Source organism: Mastomys coucha, unplaced genomic scaffold (assembly GCF_008632895.1).
Source record: "Mastomys coucha isolate ucsf_1 unplaced genomic scaffold, UCSF_Mcou_1 pScaffold5, whole genome shotgun sequence".
NCBI classification, from domain to species: Eukaryota; Metazoa; Chordata; class Mammalia; order Rodentia; family Muridae; genus Mastomys; species Mastomys coucha.
The window spans coordinates 6,098,797-6,112,105 of NW_022196911.1; the positions used below are offsets into that span (position 1 = coordinate 6,098,797).

The following is a 13,309-nucleotide window of genomic DNA, read 5'->3' on the forward strand; positions in this document are numbered from 1 at the left end:
GGTGCCGCTTCTGGGAGTGCTTGCAGAGATCACCTGGAGCCCTTTCTCTCTCTGTCCACTTGGTGACTTCCATGAGAGAAGGCTTTGTGGAGCCGTGTTCATGCACTGTCAAAATGACTGCCATGTTTGGGGAGAATAGTGTAAAGGATTCTGTAGCAGAAATGCCAGGGCTTCCTCTCAGCATGGCTTTTTTTACTGTCAAAATCTTCCAGCTGATATTACTTTATAAATAAAGTTCATCAGAGGATTGTGGAACATTGTAGACTGCTCTCTTCTGGGTGTGGTCTTTACCAGCAGGCAGTCTGAGTTGATAATCTTGCATTTCTCTGCCATGCCAACTTCACATAATGTTTAGAGTAAAATTCATTACCCTGTGTTACACATATACTTCATCTCTGAAGGAGAATATTGTTCCTTTCGTGCCATGTTTTATCTGAAAGCACTCTCTAAATTTTATAGACTATGTGTTGAATGTCCTTGATGGATGCTTGGGAAGGTGCTGGTAAAGTGCATTTATGATTAGGGTACTTGAACATAGAACTACATATGTATGTATGAACATACATGTTTGTACATATGTATGAACTTAAAACTCTAATTATACACTTGAATGTTAATTTTGTACACAATAAAACCTGTTCAACCTGGGTTGTAATGGAAAGTGTTTCACTACCAGTGAAGAGTCTGTGTTTTGTGAATTCTTTTTTTTTTTTTTTTTTTTTTTTTTTTTTTTTTCCTTTTTCGAGACAGGGTTTCTTTGTATAGGATTAGCTGTCCTGGAACTCACTCTGTAGACCAGAAATCCACCTGCTTCTGCCTCCCAAGTGCAAAATTCTTAAATAAAGCCTTTAATTGGCTGACCTCCAGTGGAAGGTGGACCGTGCACACTGGGGTAGTAGCAGAAGGCTGGTATATTGGTGGACGGCTCTGTAAAGGTACCAAGAAGGTTGCCCCACTCTTGCTCTCAGCCTTGGGAGTCATACATGCTATTTAGCAGCTGTACAGACTGAACCATCAGAAGCATTGGCAGTCAGGAGACAAGGCTGGAGAGCAGGAGTCTCCTCTTGTCTGACCATATGTTTATTAATCTAAGTTGCATGAGAGTTAGGGCACACTCCATGAAGCTTGACAGAATTAATTTTATGAAAATTAGAAGATTTACCACTTTGTAAAATGGATAATAATGTTGCAGAATCGCTGTCCTAAAGAGGTAGCATAGGCTGGAAATACAAATGAATGTAAGAATCTAAATCAATTCATGGATAATAAATAACAGATTCACAATGCTTAGTAAGAGTAAATAAAGGCTGTTCTGGACAGATCCATGACTCCTGGCAATTGAGGTTACCAGAGACACTATCATATTTAGTTCGAACAGCCATGAAGAACATTCACTCTGAGGAGAATTGGTCTGTTAGCATTTGCTAAGTAGAACGCAGTTGGACATAGAGGAAGCTGGGAGAAATTTTGTTGGCCATGAATAACTAAAGAAACCCAAGCAATGTGATGATGCCTGTTATTTTTTGTTTTTATCTGAAAACCTTCTATTGAGTGTTCCTTCCTAAGAAACTTAAGTAACAAATTTGCCATTTGACTTGCTCTTAAGGAAGGAGAACTTTTCATTGTTTCACAAATCAAAATGTAAATCTTTGTTACTGCAATGAAAAGCCTAAATTTCTTGGTGAGGAGTAGAAGGGTATTGGTTTGCTTTTGTTTGTTTTGAGTTTGAATAAGCACCCAGGTTTGTGGAGTAGATGAACCTGCTAGGAACAAGGGAACAGAAGTGGGGGTGGGGTCTACAGCGGCCTGAGGCACCTGAGCTCCTGAGCTCCTGAGCACCTGAGCTCTGCCACCTACTGGATCAAAGGCAAGCCTGGGCTTTGACCACGTAATGACCCTCGAGTGCTTTACCAACTCTTTCTTACCCCCAGCTCGTTGCCACCCCCACCCCCGTGTGTGTGTGTGTGTGTGTGTGTGTGTGTGTGTGTGTGTGTGTGTGTGTGTGTTGGTCCTGTTCTTGAAGAGAGGTGGAGTAACATGGAACAAACTTGGCTTATGTGCATGTGCACAATGTGCATGCTGAACACAGTGCTCATTTGTTGAAGGCTTATTTTTCAAGTATAAAGAACCAGTTTGAGGAAGTTGTGGAGTAGTTTCTTTTTAGCCAAGCCTGAGGACAGGCGCTTGCTCTCGCCCTCCCTCTTTTAAAATAAAAACATGGAGAAAAAAAAAGCACCTAAATTGTTGATTGGTCTCAGTTGGTGACTTGGATTAAACAGCTTGGAAGGAAACACTTGCCAGTGTGAAGGAAGGCCTTTGCCTTCCAGCAGCCTCTTTTAGGGTGGGCTTGTTGGCCTCAGCATTCACTCTCAGCTGCGTCAGCCCGGCCGGCATCAGCTGAGGATCTGAATATCTTCTTGTTTCTCTCATGCATGGGAAATATTCCATATCTCTGTGAACTCAAAAGCTAGCAGAGTTTGCCTCACCTGAGTGGAGCTGTTGAACTTAAGATTTTTTGTTTTGTTTTCCTGTGATTCTTTTTTCAATTGTGTAGATTTTACCTGGAAGGGCCTAAATCTACTAATGAAAAACAAATTACAGTGATTTCTGCTATTAAAGGTAAACTGCTACAGTGTATTTTTTGTTGACTCTTAGTAGACAGCAGTAGTAAATAATCAGAAATGAATTGCATTTTTTTCTAGGGCCATGAAAAAAGTTTTAATCAGACTAAGATTTTTATAACATTGGCATATTCTGTAGATAGGTAATTCTTTATACATGTGCACCTCCACATTTTCATGTTAAAACAACATTGCTTAGAAGCTTGTTCCACTTTAGTCTCAGATCAGAGGTGCAAGGACAGGGCTCCTTATGACGTCTGTCGTGGGAACTAGTGTGCTTAGTGGCTCTGTCTTGACTCCTCCTCCAGTGAGTCTGCTCCTGATGGACATTTGGATTTTTACATTTTCGGCATGCAGAATTAAACGCCCAGCTGCGCAAATGTTTGCTTAGTTCGTTCATTTTTTTCCTTTAAGATAAATACCTAGAGACACAATTCAAGGAAAAAAGATGTTGCTTCTATATACATTGTGACCTAGCTTAGAGACTTGCTTTTTTATTTGAATAGAGGTCGTAATTATTTCAGGATGCCCAGTTGTTCTGTATGTTTTTCTTATGTGAAGTAAAAACCTGAGAAACAACCATTAGGTACCTAGCTTGAATATGTTAAACATGTGTTGTAAAATGCCTTATGAGTTAGTAACAGTGTGAGGGCTACAGTTTCGAACCCTTTTCTCTATTAGATGTAGATATGTATTCTCACAATATTTTAAGGTATGATTTACATACACTATAATGCCCAGATTTTAAATTATATACAATTTTGATGGGCTTTGACAAAGTCCAAGTATTCATGAAATTATCCACAAATTAAGAATATTTTTATCATTTTTAGAAAGCTCTTGTGTCCGTTTTAGTCTCCCCTGTCCTGTGGCTATTAGTATGATTTCTGTGATCTACTTGGACCTCACACAGCAATCGTTTCATTGAGTGTGCCTGCATTTAGTATTTTACTGTTTTTCTTTAAACCACTCTCTTAAAGTGCAAAAATGTTGAACTGTACTTCTTAGAACCAAAGGATAGATAGGGTAAGAGCAGTAGTCACAGCAGCTTTTCAAGGAATGGAATCATACCCTACACCTGACTTAAATACCCGTGTTTAAAAATGAATGTTAGAGGTGACAGACCTAGATGTAAGAAAGAAGCTTCAGGCTAGGAAAGTCGTGACCCTCTGGAAGAACACACAAGAACACTGCCATGGCCTTTAAAGCATAGGCCACAACAACAAAATCAAAAAATGAAAACTTACGGGGCAGGAAGAAAGGAAGCGACAGAACCACAGCAAATAAGTGTTGCAGCTTAATACCCTCCTACAACCCACTGTGACAAAGCCGCACAGATGAGAAGGGAGCAAAGCATGGGAGGAGGTGTTTCCCATGGCACCTCATCAGTGGCCACTCAACAGACGAAGGGACATGCCCAACAGCTTTGGTCATTAGGGGAAGAACAGTGAGTGGAACTAACTCACTAGGATGACTGTTCTTGGGGGCTTGTGGAGATGGGAAACAGTTCCAGTACCGTGTACAGCAGCATGTGGGGCCTCAGGCATCATCAGAGGCTTTAGCAGTCCACTTCTGGATGTACCTGAGCAAGTGGAAATAGGGTTTAGAGGGATGCTTTTTAGGCTTTGTTCAGAACAGCACCATGCATAAAACCCACTGATGGGGAACAACCCAAGTGTTTATGGATAAACTGCATTGTATACATCCAGTGGCCTTTAGAACCCTGCCCAGAAGTGAGATAGCCAGCAAAATATGCACAACTGTGTGCGTGTCCACTTCCACGGGAGAAGCAGGCATAACCAGGCTTGCAGAGTTGAATGTAGAGAGCAGTGCCTGTAGGGGGTTGAAAGGGGAGAGCAGGAGTCAACATGTTAGAACTTACCTCCCAGGGGAGTTGCTGCTGTGTTGGCTGAGGCGTATTGACTTCTCAACTCCAGCAGATGTGTTATCCTTACTGCCTCAGATCGCACAAGGTTGCATGAGTCTGCTTTAGTTATGGAATCAGGCATATAGGTGCTAGCTAGGAGTAGACTGTTGTTCTAGCACGTGGAGTTACACTTTATGGACATTCTTTGGCTTGACTTCATTCCTTGTGAAATACCAAATTGTAAAATAAATAAATAAAGCAAATATTTCAGCAGTGCTATTAATTTTTTTTTTTTTAAAACTCACCTGCTTATAGCAACCTACATTCTGTGTGATGAAAAGCCTATGTAAAAACTATTTGACCATACTTTCAGTGGTCATAGCAGGGAAGTTTTGATCAACAATTGGCCTGGATTGAAAGAGAGAGAAACATTAGCTCCTTTGCATTATTTTCCTTTGATTCATTGTGTGTGCTGTGAATTAGTGCATTGTCTTAGAGGTAAACATTTTATAACTTCTTTTTCATTGCTCAGTGTTTTTGTAAATAATTTGGCTCTTCGTTTCTGAAGTGTGTGGGCTCCTGGGGCTGAGGTTCCTGGAGTTTTCTTGTGGACCATGTTGTGGTATCATTAACAGGACTTTGTCTGCAGCAGCTGAGCACCCTCACTGCCTGGTTCTGGTTTTTCTTTTTCTTTCCTGATCTCCTAATTGGGCTGGGGGCACAACAAGATTTCTGGGGGGATCACTTTGAAAGAAGCTAGGAAGCATTGGCAGGGCTGTAATCTCGCATGAGGAGGGCCATCCTTTGGGCAGTGAGTGAGGGGCTGGTTTCCGCTGGCTTGGTCTAGCACTGGTGTTTGTAATACAAATTCTTGGTTTTAACCTGCTCTATTAAGTAAGACAACTACTCTCTATTAGACATGCATCCTTCTAGAACACGTATAGGGTGGTATTATTTGATACATGTGTTAGCTTTCCATCACTAGGACAGAATGCAGCGTAATGCTCTCAAGTGGAAAAGCAGCTTCTTTGGCTCCCAGTTTTGAGGCACACGCTGGTCCTGCAGCTCTGGGTCCTTGACAGGCAGCCTCTTATGGTGGGAACATATGATACAGAACCTTGTTACTGCATGGACAGCAACAGAAATGAGTGTGGCTGGGGTCGAGGGGTTGCCCCTACTATCACAAAGGCTTCCAGTAGGTCCAGCTTCCTACACTTAGCCTTTGAGGTACATTTAAGATCAAGAGGTTTTGTTTAGTGGTAATGGAGCATACTTTCTCTTAGCAAATTTTTAACTGCAAGTGCTGGCATCATCCTCCGCCATCATCTGTTACAAATAGGGTTGGGGTGATCTGACCCAGGAGCACATACCTTGTATCTAACCACAGCCTTCCCACAGTATGTGAATGAGTTAACCTGGACTGTGTGAACTCACTAGAGTTTGCCTGTTGTGTGGGGATGGAATTAACGCACTGCCTCCCTGCTTTCACAGAAGGAACATTTTAAATGTCAGTGTCAGGGATGGAACCCTTTGCCACTAGACTTTCATGACTCATCAATACTTGATACCTGATAAAGTGGCATTTCGAAGGCAATCCCCCATCACCATTGACTTCATAGATAGTACGTGAACAGAAGCAGAAAGTCAGTTTATCTAATGAAGACAGATGTAAAGCATTGAATTGAGAACCCTTTTCACATGATGGAGTCAAAGTCGTATTTGAGTTCATTTCCCTACACCTCTTCAGTTCCTCATTTGCTCTATTTGACTTTCTGACAGATGCCACCGCAGTATGGACAGCAAGGGGTGAGTGGTTACTGCCAGCAAGGCCAGCAGCCATATTACAACCAGCAGCCGCAGCCCTCTCACATCCCGCCCCAGGCACAGTACCTACAGCCGCAGTCCCAGCAGAGGTACCAGCCACAGCAGGTAAGCGAAGCTGCTGCCCAGGTCTTGTTTCTTCCTACGGTCTGTGGCAGAGGCTGATTGGGCTCTGCAAACCCTCCTGCCCTATGAGAGTTACTGTGGGGTTCAGGTGATTTTCTTCCCCTTTGGTGTTTCAAGACAGAGTTTCTCTGTGGGCCGTGGCTATTCTGGAACTCACTATGTAGCCCAGGCTGTCCTCTTAACTCGGAGATCTGCCCACAAGGCCCTGCACTTCCCTCTCTTCTTTCCTCATCCCCTCATCTCCCCACCATGCCAGAGATTGAGGGCTGGGAAGAACTGCTTTCAGAAGCTGCTCGAATTACTCACTGGTGGCAGCACAAGTGTCAGCTCATTTCACGTTTATGTTTTAAAGTCTCTCCAAAGGTGTCTTTCCACTTAGTGAGGCTTGGTCAGGAGGGGTTGCAGGTCTGGTGTCTGTGCTGGACAGCCTTTTGACCTTTTTAGTTTGGATGGGAACATGGTCGCTTTGGAGTGTTATTCTCCTGAAACTCACTTATAAACATGTGGTCACCTCAGCTGTAGAACAAGGGAAATACAAGCAGAGTGACTGTGAGCTATAGTAAACAATTGTTGGGTCTGTCCTTTCCTGCCTGGCTCCTCCCTTCTTGCTCCTATTTTGGGGGTGGGGGGGTCTCTGGCCTCAGCCTTTGATCCTCCTCCTGCCAGTGGTCTCCTGGGTACTGGAACTGGTGCTGCCACCACACATATCTAGTTTCTGGTTGAAATTAGACTAATTAAACACTTGTTTTGAAGGCAGGTAAGGTGGCTGAGCAGTAAAAGCACCTGCCTGAGCCTGATGACCCAGACTAATTCCCAGGACTCACATGGTAGAAAGACATTAGATTCTCACAGTTTGTCCTCTGACCTCCACATGTGCACGCACACACAAATACATAAATGTAATAGAAATGAATAAGTACTTGTTATTGGGCCATCTATTGTAGTTTACATAATTGAAAAAATAGTATGAAATACATATGTATATGGTGAAATGATTGAGTTTCATTTTGTTTTCGACTGTTGCTCTTGAGTGGAGCGAGCAGTTGGGAGGAGCTGAGAGTCTTGTAGTAAGCACAGACATAGCTGCTAGCAGTCATGTCCTCCTCTGAAGCAGCGTGCCTCTTTCCAAGCTCGCGCTGTCCTCTGTACTTTCTCTGTTGTGGGGTGGGTGTAGTAATGAGAACAAGCAGGGCACACAGGCCTGCTCACTTGCTAAGGGCTTCTTTATGGCATGAATAGTCAAATATGTAAATGTGTACAGTTTATACATACAGAGTTTTTTTATTACCTTTAGTTATGTGTATTATGTGTGTACAGTTATGTATACTGGAGTGCTTATGCCCCTAGAGGAGTCAGATCCTGCCTAGAGCTGGAGTTACAGGTGCTTGTGAGCCCCCTTATGTGGGTGCTGGGAATCAAACTCATGTCCTGAAAGGGCAGCAAGTGTTCTTAACTGCTGAGCCATCTCTCCAGCACCATGGAACTTAATTCTACTGGAATGCATTTTAAAGTGTATTTTGGGATTTGCTGGAGTCCATTGCCACATGACTTTGTATGTTTTAAGAACGTGAGCAGGGTTTGTGGAAGTGGGGTGTGCAGCTCTTCCGTTATCTGACCCTTACCAGTGTGTATACATTTTAAAGCACTTCCTATCAGTTCCCTTTGGTGAGAGTGACTGGCATCTGGGCTTTGAGAGATAAGGCTTTTCGAGGGCTTTCAGAGCCCTATTGAACTCATTGTGGGTGCTTGGTCACTTCATCCAGATACTCTAGTGCAGACGGCCTGGCTCACCTTGCGCTCATGTGCCTAAATGAATCTCAGTTGTAAAACCAGTTTGATTAAGGACTTCCGAGTATCTGTCATTTCCTCAGGACCAGGCTCCAAATTTACTTCCTTCATGAAGGGTTCACTGATGGCTTCCAGAAGATGGCAATTAATCAGTTATTATCCTTCATATTTAAATATTGACAGCTTGCCACAGGCAGAGCCTGTTCTAATAAATGCTATGCTAGTTACTTAGTTCAGGGTTTCCTTTCGCTGTTCTCACTGTATATTGACTTGAACGCAGTGAGGTATATAATTAAAAAAGTGTATTTTAATCACAGTGGCACATTATAAGAATTATCATTTAAAAGCATTCTGAGTAAAACCAAACATGTCAGGACTTTTTCTTAGGTTTTCTTTTTGTTGTTGTTGTTTTGTTTGTTTTTTGAGACAGGGTTTTTTTTGTCTGGCCCAGTCTATTCTGGAACTGGCTTTGTAGACAAGACTGGCTTCGGACTCAGAGATTCACCTACCTTTGCATCCCCAAATGCTGGGATTAAAGGTGTATGTCACTACTGCCCAGCTGAGTATTTTTAAAGTTTAATTTGATATCTAATACAGTGACTGTCTTAAAAGAAAAAAAAACAGAAAAGTTTCTTGCCATCTTAATTACTCCTAGCCACGCCAACACCCATATCACACTTTGCCAAATAACCTTACTATTATAGATACATATGTGTATACACACACACACACACAGAGAGAGAGAGAGAGAGAGAGAGAGAGAGAGAGAGAGATATTACACAGTATCATGTAACTCTTCCCTTCTTTTGTATAGTTAAAGATGTACTGTAAGCTGTGTATATTCCCTGTTACTCTTTCATGCACATACTTAGATTTTCTAGAGCTCCTTTCATTCCTTTATAGCCTTATTGGATTTTATATACTGAGCACAATATATTTAGTCAGTTCTTTTTAATGACATTTAAATGGTTTCTCGGTGTTTCTGACAGTGTTGCCCTTATAACTTGTGTATGCTGTTTCTTACATAGACAAGAATATCTGTAGGGGGTTCTTCCAGGCAGCTCTCTGTCAGAGGGTGGGAGTCTGTCCCCTTCTAGTTGATTTTGCCAGATGGTCCACCGTGGTGGGTACCTCCTTTTGTACCTACCGTGAATGCATGAGCACTTTTCCCTACCTGTCATTAGTGCTAGGCATGGTTTTCTGGGAGATGAAGCTGTGGGTCTGAATTTGTTAGCATTTTTTCCTGAGCTGTAAATTCCTGTCTTTTAATCTTGATTTCTTTCATTTCAGTTTTAAAATTGATTTATGAAAATTCTGCATTTTGGTAGGCTCTCTAGGAATCAGAAATATCTCCTCCGTGTGTGTGTGTGTGTGTGTGTGTGTGTGTGTGTGTTCCTTATTTTGTTCTTGTTTTTGATTGTAGGAACAAAGGGTCGTGGGGCCAAGGAGATGGATGACTGGTGGGCAGAGGTGCATGCCCCAAGCCTGATGACTTGTGCTTAGTTTCTCAGGACCCATATTGTAGAAGGAGAAAAGTTACTTCCGGAAGTTTTCCTTGATCTCCATACATTTTTGCTATAGTCTACTGTATGTGTGTACACATGAGATAAACAAATGAGTGTTTAAGACAACCAGGATGAAAGAATGGAGAGTGACAGGCCCCAAGATTGTGTATGGACAGGAGACCAACCCAGAAGGGCCCTGCGGTGGGTACAGTCAGAATGGAGTAGCTTAGCCTGTGTCTGAATCTGGCCTCAGGAATTGGATGAGGCCTTGCCTACACTAAAGGATATTTGCTTGATTCAAGTCACCAGTTAAATGGTTAGTTTGATCCAGAAATTTTGCAGCTGCACTCTCTCTACTCCTTGGAGAGATGCCTTCTGCCATTTGCTTAGTTCCTTGATGTGTGCTGTGACGTTCCTGTTCTTCTCTGTTTGGTTTCCTGTGTAGTAATTTTTGTTTGTTTGGTGTTTGTTTCTTTTGTTTTTGCTGCTGCTTGGTATGTGCTAATTGTAGATCCTCAGTGTTCTTCCTGGAGTTTCTTTCTTATGTTTTGCTATGTAGCACAGACTGGCCTGGAGCATCCTCTTCTCTCTCTGCTGTGTCTGTAGGCATGTCCTGCTATGCCTAACATAACCTTTTTCATTTCTTACTGTTTTTTTTCTCCCTAATAAATTTGTTTCTTTTCGTTGTTGTTGTAATTGTGTCTTTTCTTGATTTATGTAGTTTTCTTTGGAATAGTTAGTTCTTCAGTGGAAAAGCAGTCAGAACAGTGTGTGCAGTTGAGCCCAACCACGAAAGGCCAGGAGCATGTGATACGGAGTGTGGTCTACTAGCTTCTTGTGCTACAGGCCAGGAAGGATGATGGCCTAAGAAACCCAAGGAGCAGCTTGGGAAGGAGGTTGCTAGTAGTGCTGGATGTGCTGTGTAAGAGGGTTGGGGAGCGAGAGTCAGTCCTCCAGGCCCTGGGAAAGCTGGGTGATTTGAGAGTTTCCTTACTGGCGGGGTTGGGGGGGGAGTAAAATGACATGGAGTTGATGAGGCCAAAGTGATGGCAGCACTGTATGCTGAGAGAGCTTCCCTGCTTCCCTGCCCTTCTCCATCCCACCCGCACTGCATCACCTACCTGTGGCCTTACTCCACTCCTTTAGGCAGCTTAAAGCTTCCTTTACACTCTTCAGAAGCACTGCCCCACTAGGGGTAGCCCCAGGCCTTTCCTCTTTTGTTGCTGTTGTAAGTTGTATTCTTTTAAAAATTACTCTTTCTTACCACTGCTGCGCGTATGTGTGTATGTAGGGGTGTGTGTGTGTGTGTGAAGGTGTATGTCTGTGTGTATGAAAGTTTCTGTGTATATGTGGGGTGTGTGTGTAAAAGCATACATGTCTCTGTGTGCATAGACGCAATTGATTCAGTTTTCTGACATCTGTTTGGGTTTCTTACACAAGTATTTGTGAATGAGGTTGAGCTGTAATTATCTTTATGAAGCGCTGGTGTCTGTCGCACTTTGTAAGTAAATTGCAGACTTGTCTCTTTTCTATTTTCCTGGAAGAGTTTGTGGTGTTTGAAATGAGTGGTATGTCCTTTGGATGTTTTCATGGGTGGCCATAAAGCCATAGCAAATGATAAAGTTCTTAATTTTTATCCTTTGTTTCACTCTTGAGATTTTAACTTGCGATTCTGGGTTTTTGTATGTGATTATAAGAGTTTTTATAAAATTAGTTCACACCTAAGTATTCTTATATTTATGAATCTGGTTATTTACTGTATTAAAATAAATTCATAGTCCTTATTAGCATAATCTTTGTAAGATCCAGAGCAGAGGCATTTGAATTGACACGTTTTTAGTCTCTTATTAACACTAATGAATTGTCCATATTAATGGACTCTGATGTTTCCATCATGTGTGTAAGTGCTATTGATCATGTCCCTTATCTCTTCCTAACCCTTCCCAGTTTTTAAACCATTTATCTTATGTTTCCAGCTCATCTAGTTAAGAAAAATCATTTTTGATAAAAGCTTTCCCAAAGCATCCTTGGTCTTAATCTTTTCCATTAATATGTATGTGTTATACCTGTATATGTATGTGTTTGTGCATATATGTATGTATGTGTATACACACATACACACATACATACACACATACATACACACATATTGTGCTTTGCTCCCTCGAGGGTCTTTCTTTTTACTCTTCTGATGTGTTTTCTTTTCTCTCTTAGGTGTATGTTTAGTGTCTTTGGACCCTTTTATCTAAGACTAACGTATTTCTTCTTACCACTGAACCCGCCAGTTTCTCCAGCTTTGATGGGCATTGTCTTTGTCTCTTATTTCTGAGGATTATCTGAGGATTCCTTTAAGTCTTTGTTTTCTAAGAGTGTTTTTATGGAGGCTAGTAAGAATTCTGCGCTGGTTTCCTCAGGAATATTTAGAAGGTCTTTGCTTGGCTTGTCATCTCTAAGTACTGATCCCTTCTGGGTGCTAGCCACCCATGGGTTCTAGCCACCAGAGCCACATTTCATTCTTTCCATTGTGAAATTTCTCTCTTACAAATGTTCTGAACATGCACATGAGCTGAACTGTACAATCTACAGAGATGCACAGTTGCTACCACCGTATTATGTCACCAAATTCTTGTCAGAGTTAATTCTGTGCCCATCATTCTCCATCTTGGTCTCATGCTTCTTCAGAGTATTTCAGAGTGGGATCATGAACACACATGTCATTTCTAGATAGTGACATCTTCTCCAAGTACTAAATTCTTCAGCTTGCTATCTCCTAAACTAGAACTGTTGAGATATCAGCCTTCATGTGTATATTATCTGTCTGGTTTCAAACAGAATTTAGATAAGGCTAGTCCACTGATGCATCCCTTCTTCCTCTGCTGATTTTGTGCCTTGACATGTTGAAAGCTGGGTCATTGTCTTGCAGAGCATCTTTCCTGGCTGTTTTGTCTGACATAGCTGAACGTGTTCTCTGTTTCCTTTATGTTGTCAGCAAGGCCCACTGGCTTGAAGAGCAGCACATATCTGTGATTGCAGTAAGTCACAGCCCTGAGCGTTCCTGCCCCACTCTCATCCAGAGACTGTCCTGAATACTTTATGCGTGAAAGCCTGTGGTAGCTCTAGCTCTTACCTTTGAAGTCACTACCAGTTGAGGCTTGGAGACACTAGAGGCAGACCAGCCTTTCCCCAATTCCCACCTCTATCTTTTTTACGTACTACATCTGTGAGTGTAACCTATGTCTTGTGAAGGCTAGTTTGGTACCCATCATAACTGACCAATGGGCTATACATCCTGGGAGCTTATAACATCACATTGACATAATGCTTGGTTGTCCCACAACAGCTAAGCCAAGATTGATTGGAGGGTTCGTGTAGTATGTCCTCTGGGATCACTTTAAATAAAATTCTCCTTCTGCGGTTTTGCACATCACAGGGGGCAAGTGTTAATTTTGACCAGACACCCTGGTGGTGGTGAGCCTGTGGCTGCTGATTCTCAAAGGAGCTGTGCCTTTTATCCCTCCTCCCCCCACCCCCCACCCCTCAGGCCCGCCTCTTCCTTCTCTGTTGTGGGTGTGTATCCTCCT

General features: G+C 42.3%; 1 protein-coding gene across 3 annotated transcripts in view; it reads left to right on the forward strand.

The window, feature by feature from the left end:
* The window catches only part of Arid1b (AT-rich interaction domain 1B), a 350,225-nt gene that overhangs the window by 93,394 nt on the left and 243,522 nt on the right, over positions 1–13,309 (forward strand). For all 3 annotated transcript variants that reach the window (XM_031352241.1, XM_031352240.1, XM_031352242.1), the window contains exon 3: positions 6,268–6,417. In XM_031352241.1, coding sequence (XP_031208101.1) covers positions 6,268–6,417 — 150 coding nt within the window. The remainder of the gene's footprint in view (positions 1–6,267; positions 6,418–13,309) is intronic.